General features: G+C 35.6%; 1 protein-coding gene across 4 annotated transcripts in view; it reads left to right on the forward strand.

Moving 5' to 3' along the window:
* The window catches only part of ABCB4 (ATP binding cassette subfamily B member 4), a 67,967-nt gene that overhangs the window by 23,902 nt on the left and 30,519 nt on the right, over positions 1–13,546 (forward strand). For all 4 annotated transcript variants that reach the window (XM_039878212.1, XM_039878211.1, XM_039878214.1 and 1 more), the window contains 4 exons: positions 1,800–2,003; positions 2,371–2,541; positions 7,451–7,612; positions 10,758–10,934. In XM_039878212.1, the coding sequence (XP_039734146.1) occupies positions 1,800–2,003; positions 2,371–2,541; positions 7,451–7,612; positions 10,758–10,934 (714 nt within the window). The remainder of the gene's footprint in view (positions 1–1,799; positions 2,004–2,370; positions 2,542–7,450; positions 7,613–10,757; positions 10,935–13,546) is intronic.

Genomic DNA, 13,546 nt, shown 5'->3' on the forward strand with positions numbered 1-13,546 from the left:
TTCAAATTTTCTCACCTGTACCAATTTTGAGACATTGAGTTTACCTGACATTAAAATGTATTGTTATGAAATCAGAAGATCACAAGTTACAAAGAAAAACAAAACAAAACAAAAAAACATAAAAAGGCATTGAGCTATAACAGAGATTACAGGAATAAATACAAAGTCTTTTGGGTACATGAATTATTTATTTATTTAATAAAATTAATAACCGTTCTTGGAAAAATCTAATATTACTAAGGAGGAACATAGGCCCATTCTCATTTACTAAAGTAAACTCTAAGTTGGTTAAAGTGTGAACATTTTTTTCTATAAAACTTAGCAAAATACTAACCATTGAAGATACGCATTTAAAAATATCTTATTTTTAAAATTATTACTGGAGCAATACATATTTTTTAAAAAATATACATGTCAGTAGGAAAAAAAACCTTTAGAAATTCTTTAACTTGGAGATATTCAGGGTTCACATCATGATTTAACAATTTTCTACTACTAAAACAATAGAAGAAATGCCAGTGGTATGGTTGATTAATTCAATTTTTCCTTAAAGTTCTATCCAATAAAAAATGGTAAAACTACAATAAAAGAAAGCAGTAAATTGGAACAAATGATTTATGATATATATGGGAAAACTATTATATTTAATATTTGAGAAATTACAGCTTACCCTTGAACAACATAGGTTTGAACTATGTATATAGACTTTTTCAATAAATACTGTAAATGTGTTTTCTCTTCCTTATGATTTTCCTAATATTTTCTTTTCTGTAGCTTACTTTATTGTACAAATACAATATATAATACACGTAGCATTCAAAATATGTGTTAATAGACCGTTTATCTTATTGGCAAAACTTCTGGTTAACAGTAGGCTATTAGTAGTTAAGGTTTACGGGAGTCAAAAGTTATTGGTGGATTTTTGACTGCGTTGGGGTTTGGTACCCCTAATCCCCAAGTTGTTCAAGGGTCAATTGTAATAAGAATCTGAAATAGCATATGAATATGCAAATCTTTCTAGAATAAATATAGATTTGTAAAAAGTTTCAAGAAATGTTCGGCCTCACATATAAACATATACAAATTAAAACAAAGCTACCGCCTCATACCTACTAATTAAAAAAAATTTTAAATGATAAAACCCAGAGCTGGTAAATTATAGTGAAGCAGATGTATTTATATATTCCTACTGATAATGTAAATTATTAAAATCTTTTTAGAAGGTTGCTTTTTCAACCTTTATTCAGCAAATAATAAATGCCCAACATACACCAGTCATTGTATAGGTAAGCAATTGTTATTAGAAAAGGAAAAAGAAATGGTACTCTCCAACGTGGTAATTCTCTCCTTCTACAATGATTGTCCTTCAGTGTTGCTTAAAGGAAGCCAAATGTCCAGCAGGTGGGAAATGCGAAAGTAAATTGTGATGTAATACATATAGTAAAACATCATAATGCCATCGAAGCGATAAGTAGACTAGGTAGGTAAATGGACATTTTTATTCAACCTTAATAATGGTAAGCAAAAATAATAGCATGCTAAAAATATATAACTCAATATCGTTTATGGAGAATGATCCATCCATGAAAAAACCGTATATGTATGGCGATAAATATCAAAAGAGAGCATATACTTTTTTGTTTTTATTCTTGTACATTGCCATTTATTTCTAATTCTCATTTCTAACCACTGAAATAAGTTAAATATTAGCTAAGACTTTTTCAAAACAAATGAAAGGGTCTTGATGCTTTAGACATCAAATGGTTTAAAATATTTAATGAAAACAATTTTTTTTTCAGATTAACATTGATGGGCAGGATATTAGGACCTTTAATGTAAGGTATCTGAGAGAAATAATTGGAGTGGTGAGTCAGGAGCCGGTGCTATTTTCTACCACAATTGCTGAAAATATTCGTTATGGCCGTGGAAATGTAACCATGGATGAGATAAAGAAAGCTGTCAAAGAAGCCAATGCCTATGAGTTTATCATGAAATTACCACAGGTACACACTTTGTGAATGTAGTTACCCTCAAAATTAGAATTTTGCCTCATGCGATCAAGTTCTTTCTGCAAAGGTTAAGCTAATAATGTTGGAGATGCAAGATTGCACAACTTTGCTACGTAAGTCCCTTGAATTAATTATTCAGTCGGAGATTTAAAGAGTATAGCCTGGTACATAAATCATATAAAATTTTATGCAGAGTATGTGTTAGTAGTTTATTAGAATTCAGTATTCATTTATTTTATTATAATTTCTGACTCATTGTGTCAGTAAAAATGAAGCTCCATGTTGTCTTACTGGATTTCTAGACTCCATATTCTTTTCTATTTAAAATATTTCAAGAGCTCCTCCATGTTTTCTGCTGTAGAAATTTGACACCCTGGTTGGAGAAAGAGGGGCTCAGCTGAGTGGCGGACAGAAACAGAGAATCGCCATTGCTAGGGCCCTGGTTCGCAACCCCAAGATCCTCCTGCTAGACGAGGCCACTTCAGCCTTGGACACTGAAAGTGAAGCTGAAGTACAGGCAGCTCTGGATAAGGTCAGTAGATGCTAAACACCTGAAGGACCAGCGGATTGAAACTTTTTGAAAATTCTTGCCAGTGTTCTGCGAGTCTACATTGAAAAGCATAAACATAAGAGCAAATAAAACTCTCTCATTAGACTTTATTGATTTCTCCTTTCTGGTCATATTGCAGAGAGGTGGATGACCCATTAACTGGCTTGCTTTGACTAAGGTGAAGAGAGCTCAAATCCAGGCCTGTGCAATGAGCCACCTATCTTTGATTTTTTCTTGCACATAGGCTATTGCTTTGATCCAAAATAGTTGTGTAAAAATATTTTTTATAAAACCTAGTTACTTAAATACTGGTCCAACTGAAAAACAGTTAAAATACTTGCCTTATTTTGTAGGCAGTAACATCATTTTTATCTATTCACAAAGGTGAATGGATGCCTTTCTGGAAATAAAGTTTAAACTTGTGTGTTTGTCTAAACATATACATAAGCAACACCTTTTAAGGATGCTGACCTCATGTACCTGGGTCAAGTGTTTCTAAATCTCTCACTATCTCTTCAAGCTGAAGCTTCACAAGAAGTCCTTTAATCTTGGGACACTTCTGCAGTTAGTGATGATGTCATCTGTAATAACACAGTATAAAAACTAGAGTCAAATGACACCATATAAATGGATTTCAAATACATAAATATAAAATATATTTGATTTGAGAAAGTTTAGTAATAAAATGTGCAAATTCCTTAACAGGTTCTATCCAAACTACCTGTTGCAATTTTAGGAACAAGCTGTATAAATCTTATTTTCTCAGGAAAATTTATACCTGAATCTTAAATAATTACAACTGCTTGTGTGCTGTAAACTATAGTTAATGAATGCTTCCTGGTTTATCAGATTGCTATTTTGGCTTATCTTAAATCATTTTATGATGATTAATGAGATAATAATTATTTCTCAAAAATTCTTGTACTGAATTATATTGCTTTTGTGTATTTAAAGTCTCAATATTAAGTAACCACATGTATAAAATATAGGAGACAGGTATTTGGTTGGTTAATTAGAAGTGACTTAAAGCAATAAATCATAAAAATTTTATAAATTAAACAATTAGTTTTAACTTAAAACTTATAAATGGGTATTCATGTGTCAACATAGACTTTTTAGTATAAAGTCAGTAGGATAAGAGAGCTAGTTATGGGGGCAAAAAGTCCCATTCAATCCTAGGGCCCAGGGCCCAATACTTTCTAGGATACAAATATTCGATATATTAGCCCTTACTGTGCTAAAAGAACAGGATTATTAGAGATATTGTTTTTCATGATATGGATCCTGCATGTGGCCTTGGAAGTTTTAATTCTTATTTGCACAAGTTACACCACTCAGTTTTAGCAATTTGTGTTCTGTAGAATTATGGCCCAGCAATCAGTTGATAATCTTCCACACATACACCCAACACATAATGGCTTTTAAAATAGCTGATAAATCTCTCATAATTTTTTAGAATCCCCAAGAAAAGCCATTAGAAGCTTGAGGTCATGGTTAAAAGCATAGGCTTTGGTGCTAGACCAGCTGAGGTTGGAGTCCTGGCTCTGTCTCTCTCTAGCGGTGTGACCTTGGGCATATTAACTAGCCCCTCTAAGCCTGAGGTACTGCAGAAGTAATTGGGGAGAGAGGGAAATATAACGTTATAGGATATTGAAAAGATTAAATGAGATATTGCATGTAAAATTATTAGTACATGCCTTGCACATGGGAAACACTTGATATTGTTAGCTATTACTATTATTATGTTGATTACCATTACTATGATTACTATTGACTTAATTGACTGACGAATCAGTTACCTGTTGCTGCATAACAAACTTTCCCAAATTCAGATGTAAAACAATAATTCTGTAGCTTGGCTGGGTAGATCTGCTACTATTTTCACCTGAGCATATGGCTACATTTACCTGGAGGGTTGATTTAGCTAGAATGGTCCAAGATGGTCTCATTCACATATTGGTTGTTGGCTGGGCATCTCATGTGGCTTCTCATGATCATACTTATGTAATAAGCTAACCCGGTTTCTTTATGTGGAAGTCTCAGACCAGTGTACCCAGAGGCAGGAGCTATAAGATATCTAGAGGCTTAGACTCCAGAATTTATACCATGTCACTTTCACCACATTCTGTTGGTCACAGCAAGTCACAAGGCTAGCCCAGATAGAAGGAGAGAGGAAATAGATTCCACCTCTTGATGAGTGAGCTGTAAAGTATCTGTGACCATATTTAATCTTCCACAGCACACCCTCTGCCACAATTGTTTACATTTCTCCCACATGCAAAATAAATTCACCTCTTCCCATGACCCTCAAAAGCTTCATATATTTTGACCTCAGGCTCACAATTATGACATCAAAATCAAAGTCCCATTTTTGAAGATCTGTATGTGGTCCAGATATGGATGAGATTCTTCACATTAAGCTCATTTTGATCCAGAGACTATGAACTAAAGAGACAAGTTATCTTCCACACATACACCCAACACATAATGGTGATTCAGGGACAGGATAATAGTAATAGACACTCTTGTTCAAAAAAGAGAAGAATGGGAAGCACACAGCAGTTACTGGTTCATAGCAATTCTAAAATGCAGTCAGATACATGTTGCCAATTACCCACTGCTCCGGGAAAAGGTAATGTTCCCTGATCGAGGCCCAATTTTGCCCCCTAATAGTGGGTTCTCTAAGTCTATTGTTCTCCTTGGTTTTGGGCTCTATCCTCTGGGCTCCTGGATCCGCCTTCTGAGAGGTCTTTCCTTTTACAAAAGAAATGGCTTGCGTCTGCAGCTAACTAGCTTTCTCAGCATGCTTTGTGCCCATAGGAATTTGGGACCCAGAGGCCACTTTACATTTTGAATTTTTCAATCTCTCTTTTTTAAAATTTTTTTCTTTTTCTTCTCAATCTCTTTTAGTCAAAGCTAATGGGCTCTCTTAAAGACTTTGTTTGCTTGGAATCTGACTGTGGTTTATTCAAGTCTCCAAAGCTACACCCATTATTTTTTTTTAAGACAAACCTCTACTTTGGGCTGCATGTGAAACTGCCATGAGAAAACCCTTACTTAAGAATCTTAGAAGCCTTTTTATGTAGCTGAGTGCGTGTACTAGAATCTGCTTAAATCTTACAGAGATTTTAACCAAAAAAAATCTTATACTCATATCCTGATTTGATCTTTGGCCTCGTTTCACTGGATGACTAAGACTTCATTTTCCAACCCAGCAAGTACTGATCTTCTGTGTTGCCTCTAAATTTACCTTGAAAAACAAATAGCTTCTTCTTTAGATCTTCTCATACCATACCTTATCATATATAGCCATTGGAATCCAATTGGCATTTCCAACATTCTATTTAGAGCTATCTGGAATCTCCTTAACTAAATGTACAAGTTCATTAGATAAAATATCTTTCTACCAAGTTACTGCAGGAAAACATTTTTCCAGTTATTCCAAGGTTACGTAATTTTTCCAGTTATTCCAAGGTCACCCTCTTTCTAGCCTCCGAATAGCAATTTCCTTACTTTTCTTCCAGTTTCCACTAACAATATCAACACCTCCCTTCAGCCACTGACTCAGATCTCAATCCTAAAGCCAATGTTACATGTTTTAGGTTTTTGTTACAGAGGCATCCCAATCTAATTACCAATTTCCATATCAGTTTCTTTAAGCCAGAACTAAGTGCGTTGGCTGCTGCGGTTCCTCTGTTGGTTTCACCTGGTCCCCCTCAGAGAGCTACTTTCAGCTCAGGGTTAGCTGGGCTGGAACATTTAAGATGGCCTCACTCAAGTGCCTGGCAGTTGATGATGGCTGTGGCCTATTCTGGACATTTCATATAAATCGAATCATACAATATGTAGTCTTTTGTGATTGGCTTTTTTCACTTAGGATGATATTATTAAGGTTATCCATGCTGAAACATGCATCAGAATTCATTTTTATGGTGCAATAATATTCCATTGTAAATTTACACATTTTGTTCATCCTTTGATCAACTGATGAACATTTGAATTGTTCCCACTTTTTGCTGATTTTGAATCTAGCCTCTTGTTTTTAATTTATATGTTTAACTACTTAGGTGAATTAGGTTTTACTCTAATAACTATCTTAACAATGAGGTTTTATTGCCTCAAAGTAGAAATAGTCTTAAGAAGCTATTGGCCTAATAGGGCTAATAACTATCAAGAACAGTAACCATAATTAATGACATAACATGAATAATTTGATGAGCATTTTCCAGTGTTTAAATGCTAGTTCAGGAACCTACCAAGCCAACATGTGAGTTCACTGAACTATGTAGAGGGGTGATTTGTAGATTTTAGCATGCATAGAAAAATCACCTGGGGCACTTTTTAAAAATCGGAGTTACTGGCCCCACTCCAGAGATTGTTATTCAGATGGTCTTTGAAGCACATTTCGAACCATTCCAGATCCCAAGGTACATTTTTACCTAAATTGCTTTCATATTATCTATTAGAATTACAGGTATAATCAGGCACTTCAAAAGAAACCTACAGAAGTGCTGTATGTATCAACAGCTCCTCTAACATGGTTCTGCTAAAGTCACTAGTATGCCATATAACTCAGAACTAGTATGAAAACACTTGAAAAGGGTCAAATCTTTTCTTGTGTTTCTTGAGTAAAGACTGACACTACTTAAGCTTCCAGAGTTATTAATTCTCATATTGAAGGGATTGGCCTCTTGTCTGGTCCAGAGCTCATCTCGCTTTAACCTTCCATAGTTGAATGATGCTTTTGTGCTCTAATCGCATGGGGAGAGTTGGCTACTGTCTCATCAACCACAAACACTCCCATCCAAGTGCTTGATTGTGTGTGCATGTTAATCGGCAGTGCGTTGACACTGTAAACCCGCTGCTCCACATTTGTCCTTTTCCCCTTTAGGCTAGAGAAGGCAGGACCACCATTGTGATCGCACACCGATTGTCTACAATCAGAAATGCAGATGTCATCGCCGGGTATGAGGATGGTGTCATTGTGGAACAAGGAAGCCACAGTGAACTGATGAAGAAGGAAGGGCTGTACTTCAAGCTTGTCAACATGCAGGTAGGTATCTGCTTCCCAGGAATGGTTTCTGCTGTTTGATCCTCAATGTAGTATTCTTTACATAATTAAAATATTATGCAGCTAATGTCATACTGAGGAATAAGAAATATTCAGGAAGATGCCTAAAAGTATACATTTGGGACTTTAATTCAGAATCAGTGTAAGAATCCTGAGAGGAAGGTGAGGGAGGAGGAAAATAAAGGAAAATGTCAAAAACATTTTGAACTTATTCCTTAGGACAGAGATTCTTAATTGTCCGGGGAATGTGTTCAAACAAGTCCTTTCCACTGTAGGATTAGGGTGGATTGGGGCAGTGGTAGGGGGAAGAGGGCAATGCCAGGATCTCTAGTGGTTGGGGGACATTCTGTGTGATTTTAAAATGCTTCCCATGATGATCCTAATAAAACCAATAGCAAGATTCATGGCTATAGGAAATGAATACAAGCACACCTCAGAGATATTGTGGGTTCAATTCCAGACCACAATAAAGCAAGTATCCCAGTGAAACAAGTCATAATCTTTTTGCTGGTGGAGGGTCTTTCCTTCAATTTGTAAAAATGTACTATCTGTGAAGCACAATAAAGTGAAATGTGATAAAACAAGATATGCAAGATATGCCCATAGTTTGTTTTCCTTAAAAAAAAAAAAAAAAGAGAACAGTTATTCACTCTAATTCCTAAAAAAGGTGATATTGGTAATAATTGATTTGTCTTACTGAAAAAGACATTTTATTGTGCTTATTTGCTTGAGCAACTTTTCAAAACAAATACACCGAATACATTTTATCTTATAAACATGATTCTTATATTTATAAAAATATATATATTTGCTTTGATATATAACTGTAACTAGTATACACATACTTTTTTGTTGTTCTTTTTCCTTAACCTTTTAGATATACATCATTTAAAATGATCATTTTAATGAGTTCTTAGCAGTCCATTAAATTAATGTGTAATAAATTGCTTAATCATTTCTCTAAAGTTGAATACTTAGTTTGTTATCAGTATTTCTCTACTGTAAATATGTGTGATTTTGGAGCACACATAGGTAAAAAAAAAAAAAGTTGACAAAAATTTGCTTCATTTTCTGACAAATAACTCCTCTGAGCCTCAATTTCCACAATTTCTTATAACCTACCGTGTTATAAGATTAAAAAATAAGCACTGAATATACTAAAAAAGCAACAACAAAAAAAACACACATACTTTAAAAGGGTGAATTTTATGGTATGAGAGTTATGTCTTAAAAGACTGTTTCATTTTTAAAAAGCACCTGAACAAAAATAGATGCATGAGAAATGATTATTATTGAAATTTGCAAAGTCTCCAAAGTGAAAATATCAAATGAAATGGTAGAAAGTTTTATAATTCTTGCTTCAACTTTCCAGAGAATGTTCTCCAGCAGGAAGAGATTAATCACAATGTCTTTGCTAATTGCTTTTATATGGCCTAGCTATCACATGGTCTCTATCATTTCACTAGTTACACTATATATATGTATCTGTGGTTTTGCCTGTGATGATATGTTGGGTCTTCAAATGAAGTAACCACTTTCGCCCCTAGCTGGCCTATTTCTGTGCCCCTGAAAAAAGTGACCTTCCACTCCCCTCGGGACTTAGGCTGGGGGACTGCCAAAGGGTAAAAGGACAGCTCTGACCTTTCTATATCATATTCCCTAAGCTTTCTTCCCGAGGAAAAATTGTACAATTAGAGACTGAACAAGTAGCCTGATGTGATAGAAAAGGCCTGCCACCAATTAAGCAATGGCTTTGGGCAAATCATTGGGTTTTGTTGTCCTCACTTGTTAAATGAGCAGAGACTGCACTGATCACTGATGTTTCTACCAGCTCTGGTATTCTATGATTCTTAGGCCCTTTGAACCTCTCCACTTTGATGCCCACACCTTTCCCACTTCTCGTTTGGGGTTTTCCTTAACTTGTACTTGTTGGTGGAGATGAAGGAAAGGGCTGTAGCGATCTCGATTGTTTACAAATGCTCAAGCTAATGCTGCTTCCTTTTTTTCAAACTACAGAGACCAAACTAGTATTAATACAACCTTGTCTTGTTTTTGTTTCTAAACAGAAATGATCACTGGTAGCAGTGTGGTAGTGGATGGAAGTGAGGTTGCAGGGATCCGTTACAAGATTAAGTCTTTAGTCTAGGTTGGGTTTGGTTGGGATATGATATAAAACAGTTTCAGTCATAAGCAAGTAAAGAAGTCCACCAAACAGAACATATCCTTGTAGTGTGGTTCAAGGTACACAGGCAACATTCTGTTAGGTGTTGAAAGTGCAAATGGAAAGCTAGGATCAGATAATATGCAGAGATCAAGATAGGCTGCTGATTGAGTTGGATGACATGATCTGAAGGGGAGGAGCAAGAACAAGACAGTACTACAAGGACTGAGGTCCTGGACAACCCATTAAGATGTGTACTTGGACATGGAAGAGCAAACAGGGAACCAGACTCAAAATTAGACTCTACCAAGGTTGGCTTGATGTTCTCGCCTGGCATTAAACTAGCTAGGGGTCCTTAAATTCCCCCTTTCCTCTCCTTTAAGAAGAGAATTGATTCCAAAGCCGGCATTGAGACTGAGCCTACAGGTCGAAGTGTGGTTCTGAGAAGGACTATGAGGAAGAGAGATGATGATTGCACTCAGCCAATCAAGGAAATCAGTTTAATTGCCTCCTATTGGGAGTGACTAGATTTTTCTTATTTGTAGCTTCAAAAGTGAGCCTTTGATAATATTTCTCCTTATTCTTTCTCCCTTTCCTGGTGGTCATGCCTTGTTCTCTGGATTCTTACATATTGAGGAAATTCCTACATACCTACTGGATGATGAAAATTTGCCTTTTAGTTTTAGAAAACACTTTTATACTCTAATTTTTATATTATTCAAATTGAATTTAACTTTTCTATCGTTTTTAACTTTTTTAAACTTCCATGTGTTGATACACTTCTTTACAGTTTTTCAGCTAATCTTGATTAAGATGGTGTTATGGAATCTAAAAGTCTTGACACAAGTAATATTGGAAATAACTTTATGGTTCTAAGCTTGGAAGTTAGACAGATTTGGAAACACACACACACACACACACACACACACACACACACACACACACTTTAACATTTTCTTCTTTCAGACATCAGGAAACCAGATCCAGTCGGAAGAATTTGAAGTTGGACTAAATGATGAAAAGGCTGCCATGGGTATGGCCCCAAATGGCTGGAAATCTCGCCTATTTAGGAATTCTACTCATAAAAGCCTTAGGAATTCACGAAGGTATCAGAATGGCCATGATGTGGAAACCAACGAACTTGTAAGTTGTTTTCACATAGATTAAATCTTTTATTGTGTAGTTTTACTGCTGAAATTTTTAGCCTTACAAATATGTTGCAGGCATAGGTGATTCCTATTGTGAGCCATACTCTTCTTGAAAAAAGGAAATTTCAAATTTTAAATGTATTTGACAATGAATTGAAATCAATTCCAATTAAAATGGATTTCCAATAAAAAAAATCCAAAAACTTAGTCTTTGTGTTAGATGTTTAAAATTAAAATTAGATATTCCATTCATCTTTGAGATCTAGAGATAAACACAGACATACTTCTGAGATATTGTAGATTTGATTCCATACCACTGCAATAAAGTGAGTTGTAATCCTTTTAGGGTAGAGGTCCTGCCTTCAATTTGTGAACAATACAACATCTATGAAGCACAATAAAGCAAAGTGCAATGAAATGAGGTATGACTGTAAGGCTAGTCTAAAGTAAGATGCCCTTGTATTGGCATACTCTATCAGGTAGAATTACATTTGATTGCCTATGCTAGGAAACCCAGAATAACACCAATTTAAGAAATTAAAAGTTTTTATTTCTCTTTCACATGAAAAAAATCTTAGGGGTGAGAAACCCAGGACTAGAATGGTAGCTCTGCTGTTACCAAGGATGTGGGCTCCTTTCATCTTTGTCCTCACTATCTGGCATGTGGCTTCCATCTTCAGTGATATAAAATGGCTCCTGAAGCTCCAGTCATCACATTCATATTCCAAGGTCTCCGTTATGTGACCTAAATCTTCTATGCCTGATCAGACATTGAGTTCAACACATGCTGAGAATCTGATATGTGCCGGGCATTGGACTAGTTTCTAAAGATATGAAGATGTAGTCTTCACCTTTTTACTGACACCGTAAAAATATAAATATATACAAAGCCCCCCACCCCAAAAGCTCACACATTAGAAAAGGAGACATGTAAACAAACAAAAGAAACAAAGAGAGTTTCTTAAAGCCCCACACCATACATTTATATACATGTGATTGGCAATAACTCAATTACATGGCCATACCTAGCTACAGGGGAGGGTAGAAAATCAAACCTTTTGCTATATGTATTGCCCCTCTGAATTAGATTGGATTTCTCTTACTAAAAAAAAGGGAGAGGAGAATGGCCAGAAATAACAAAATTGTGCATTCTTTAACATTTCTCACCTGAAGACTTGAGATAGTAATTCAAATTAATAGAAACTTTTATAATAGAGAGGAATCAATTCCTAGAAAAGATATTTTCTTATTTCAAGAAATGGTTTGAAAATATGTTTTGATGTTATTTATTAATAAAGGCTGAGTTTATTTTTACTTTTGTGTTAGCCTGAAGAAACTAATCCTACTGAGAATTCATCTAATCTGGTTTGCTCTGACTATAATATTATTTACTGCAAATATTATAAGGGCTCTCTTAGAGGTTTTAATCTTGATATATTTATAGAAAGAAGAACAACAATTGTACTATTGTGGAGCTGAATTATCACAAGAAGATAAACACTTTCCTCCTTTTTTGGCTATGAAAGTATCCACTTTTCAATTCCTCATTTATCTTGAGAGTTATGCTGCGAAATCATTAGTCTGGTATTTCAGATGAGCACTTCTCTTGGCTAAAAGCAGAGAGAAGAGGCAGAGACAGAAAATGCCACAATCAATTAAGGCTGTCTTAAGTACCATCACAGTGGGATAAACAATGTGCTAAGGGGAGGGAGAAATTAAGTCTGATTAGAGGGACCTGGGGAAACCTGTTCGTGTGTGGTGAACAGCAGCCTGAGGAAAAGGCTCATTTATCAGGCTGGAGACCAGGACTTAAAGACATTGTTAACTGGGAAGAGAAAAGCACATCAAAATACTGAGAAAATTGGTGATTTGAAAAAAGAGGGCTAAGTACAACCTACTACTATGTTCTTTTTCACAGAGACACAAAAACGACCTATTTAAATGACCATATGGCTATGAGATTTCTTAGGCAGCTTTTGTATCCAGTTTAATGTTAAACTACCTCTATAGTCAGGATATTCTCCTTTATGTAACCTATTTCTTTCATGTCTGACCAGACATTGAGTTCAACATTTCCTGAGAATCTGAGATGTGCTAGGCATTGGACTGGTTTCTAGGGATATAAAGACGTTGCCCTCACCTTTAAAAAGCTCACACATTAGAAAAGGAGACATGTAAATAAACAAAAGAAAAAAAACGAGCTAAGCTACAAGATAAGTCTGTACAAGGAACAGTGGTAAGAGAAAAGCGGCATAATTAATTTGGTTTTGTGAGTTGAACATGTCACAGAAAAGGCAGCACTGAGCAGGGTTCTGGGGGTGAAGAGACTAGGTCCATGTCCTCAGATTCATAATCTACATTGTAAGGACACTTACCTGTCTATTCATGGGTATCGCCTCTTTTGACCCCAACATCATGCCTGTATTGAGTTGGGACTTGAATTCCAGTAGATTTTGTAACCAGATCTTGCTTCTCCTCACTCTGCTGAGGCTGGAATAGAACTAGACTGATCACACCATAAAGAGTGCTTCTTGGGTGAACAATTCATACTCTGTGCTCATATGCTGTGTAATCAGTGAACATTGTTGACATTTTATAATATACTGT

Source organism: Pteropus medius, unplaced genomic scaffold (genome assembly GCF_902729225.1).
Source record: "Pteropus medius unplaced genomic scaffold, Ma_sr-lr_union100, whole genome shotgun sequence".
Lineage (NCBI taxonomy): Eukaryota > Metazoa > Chordata > Mammalia > Chiroptera > Pteropodidae > Pteropus > Pteropus medius.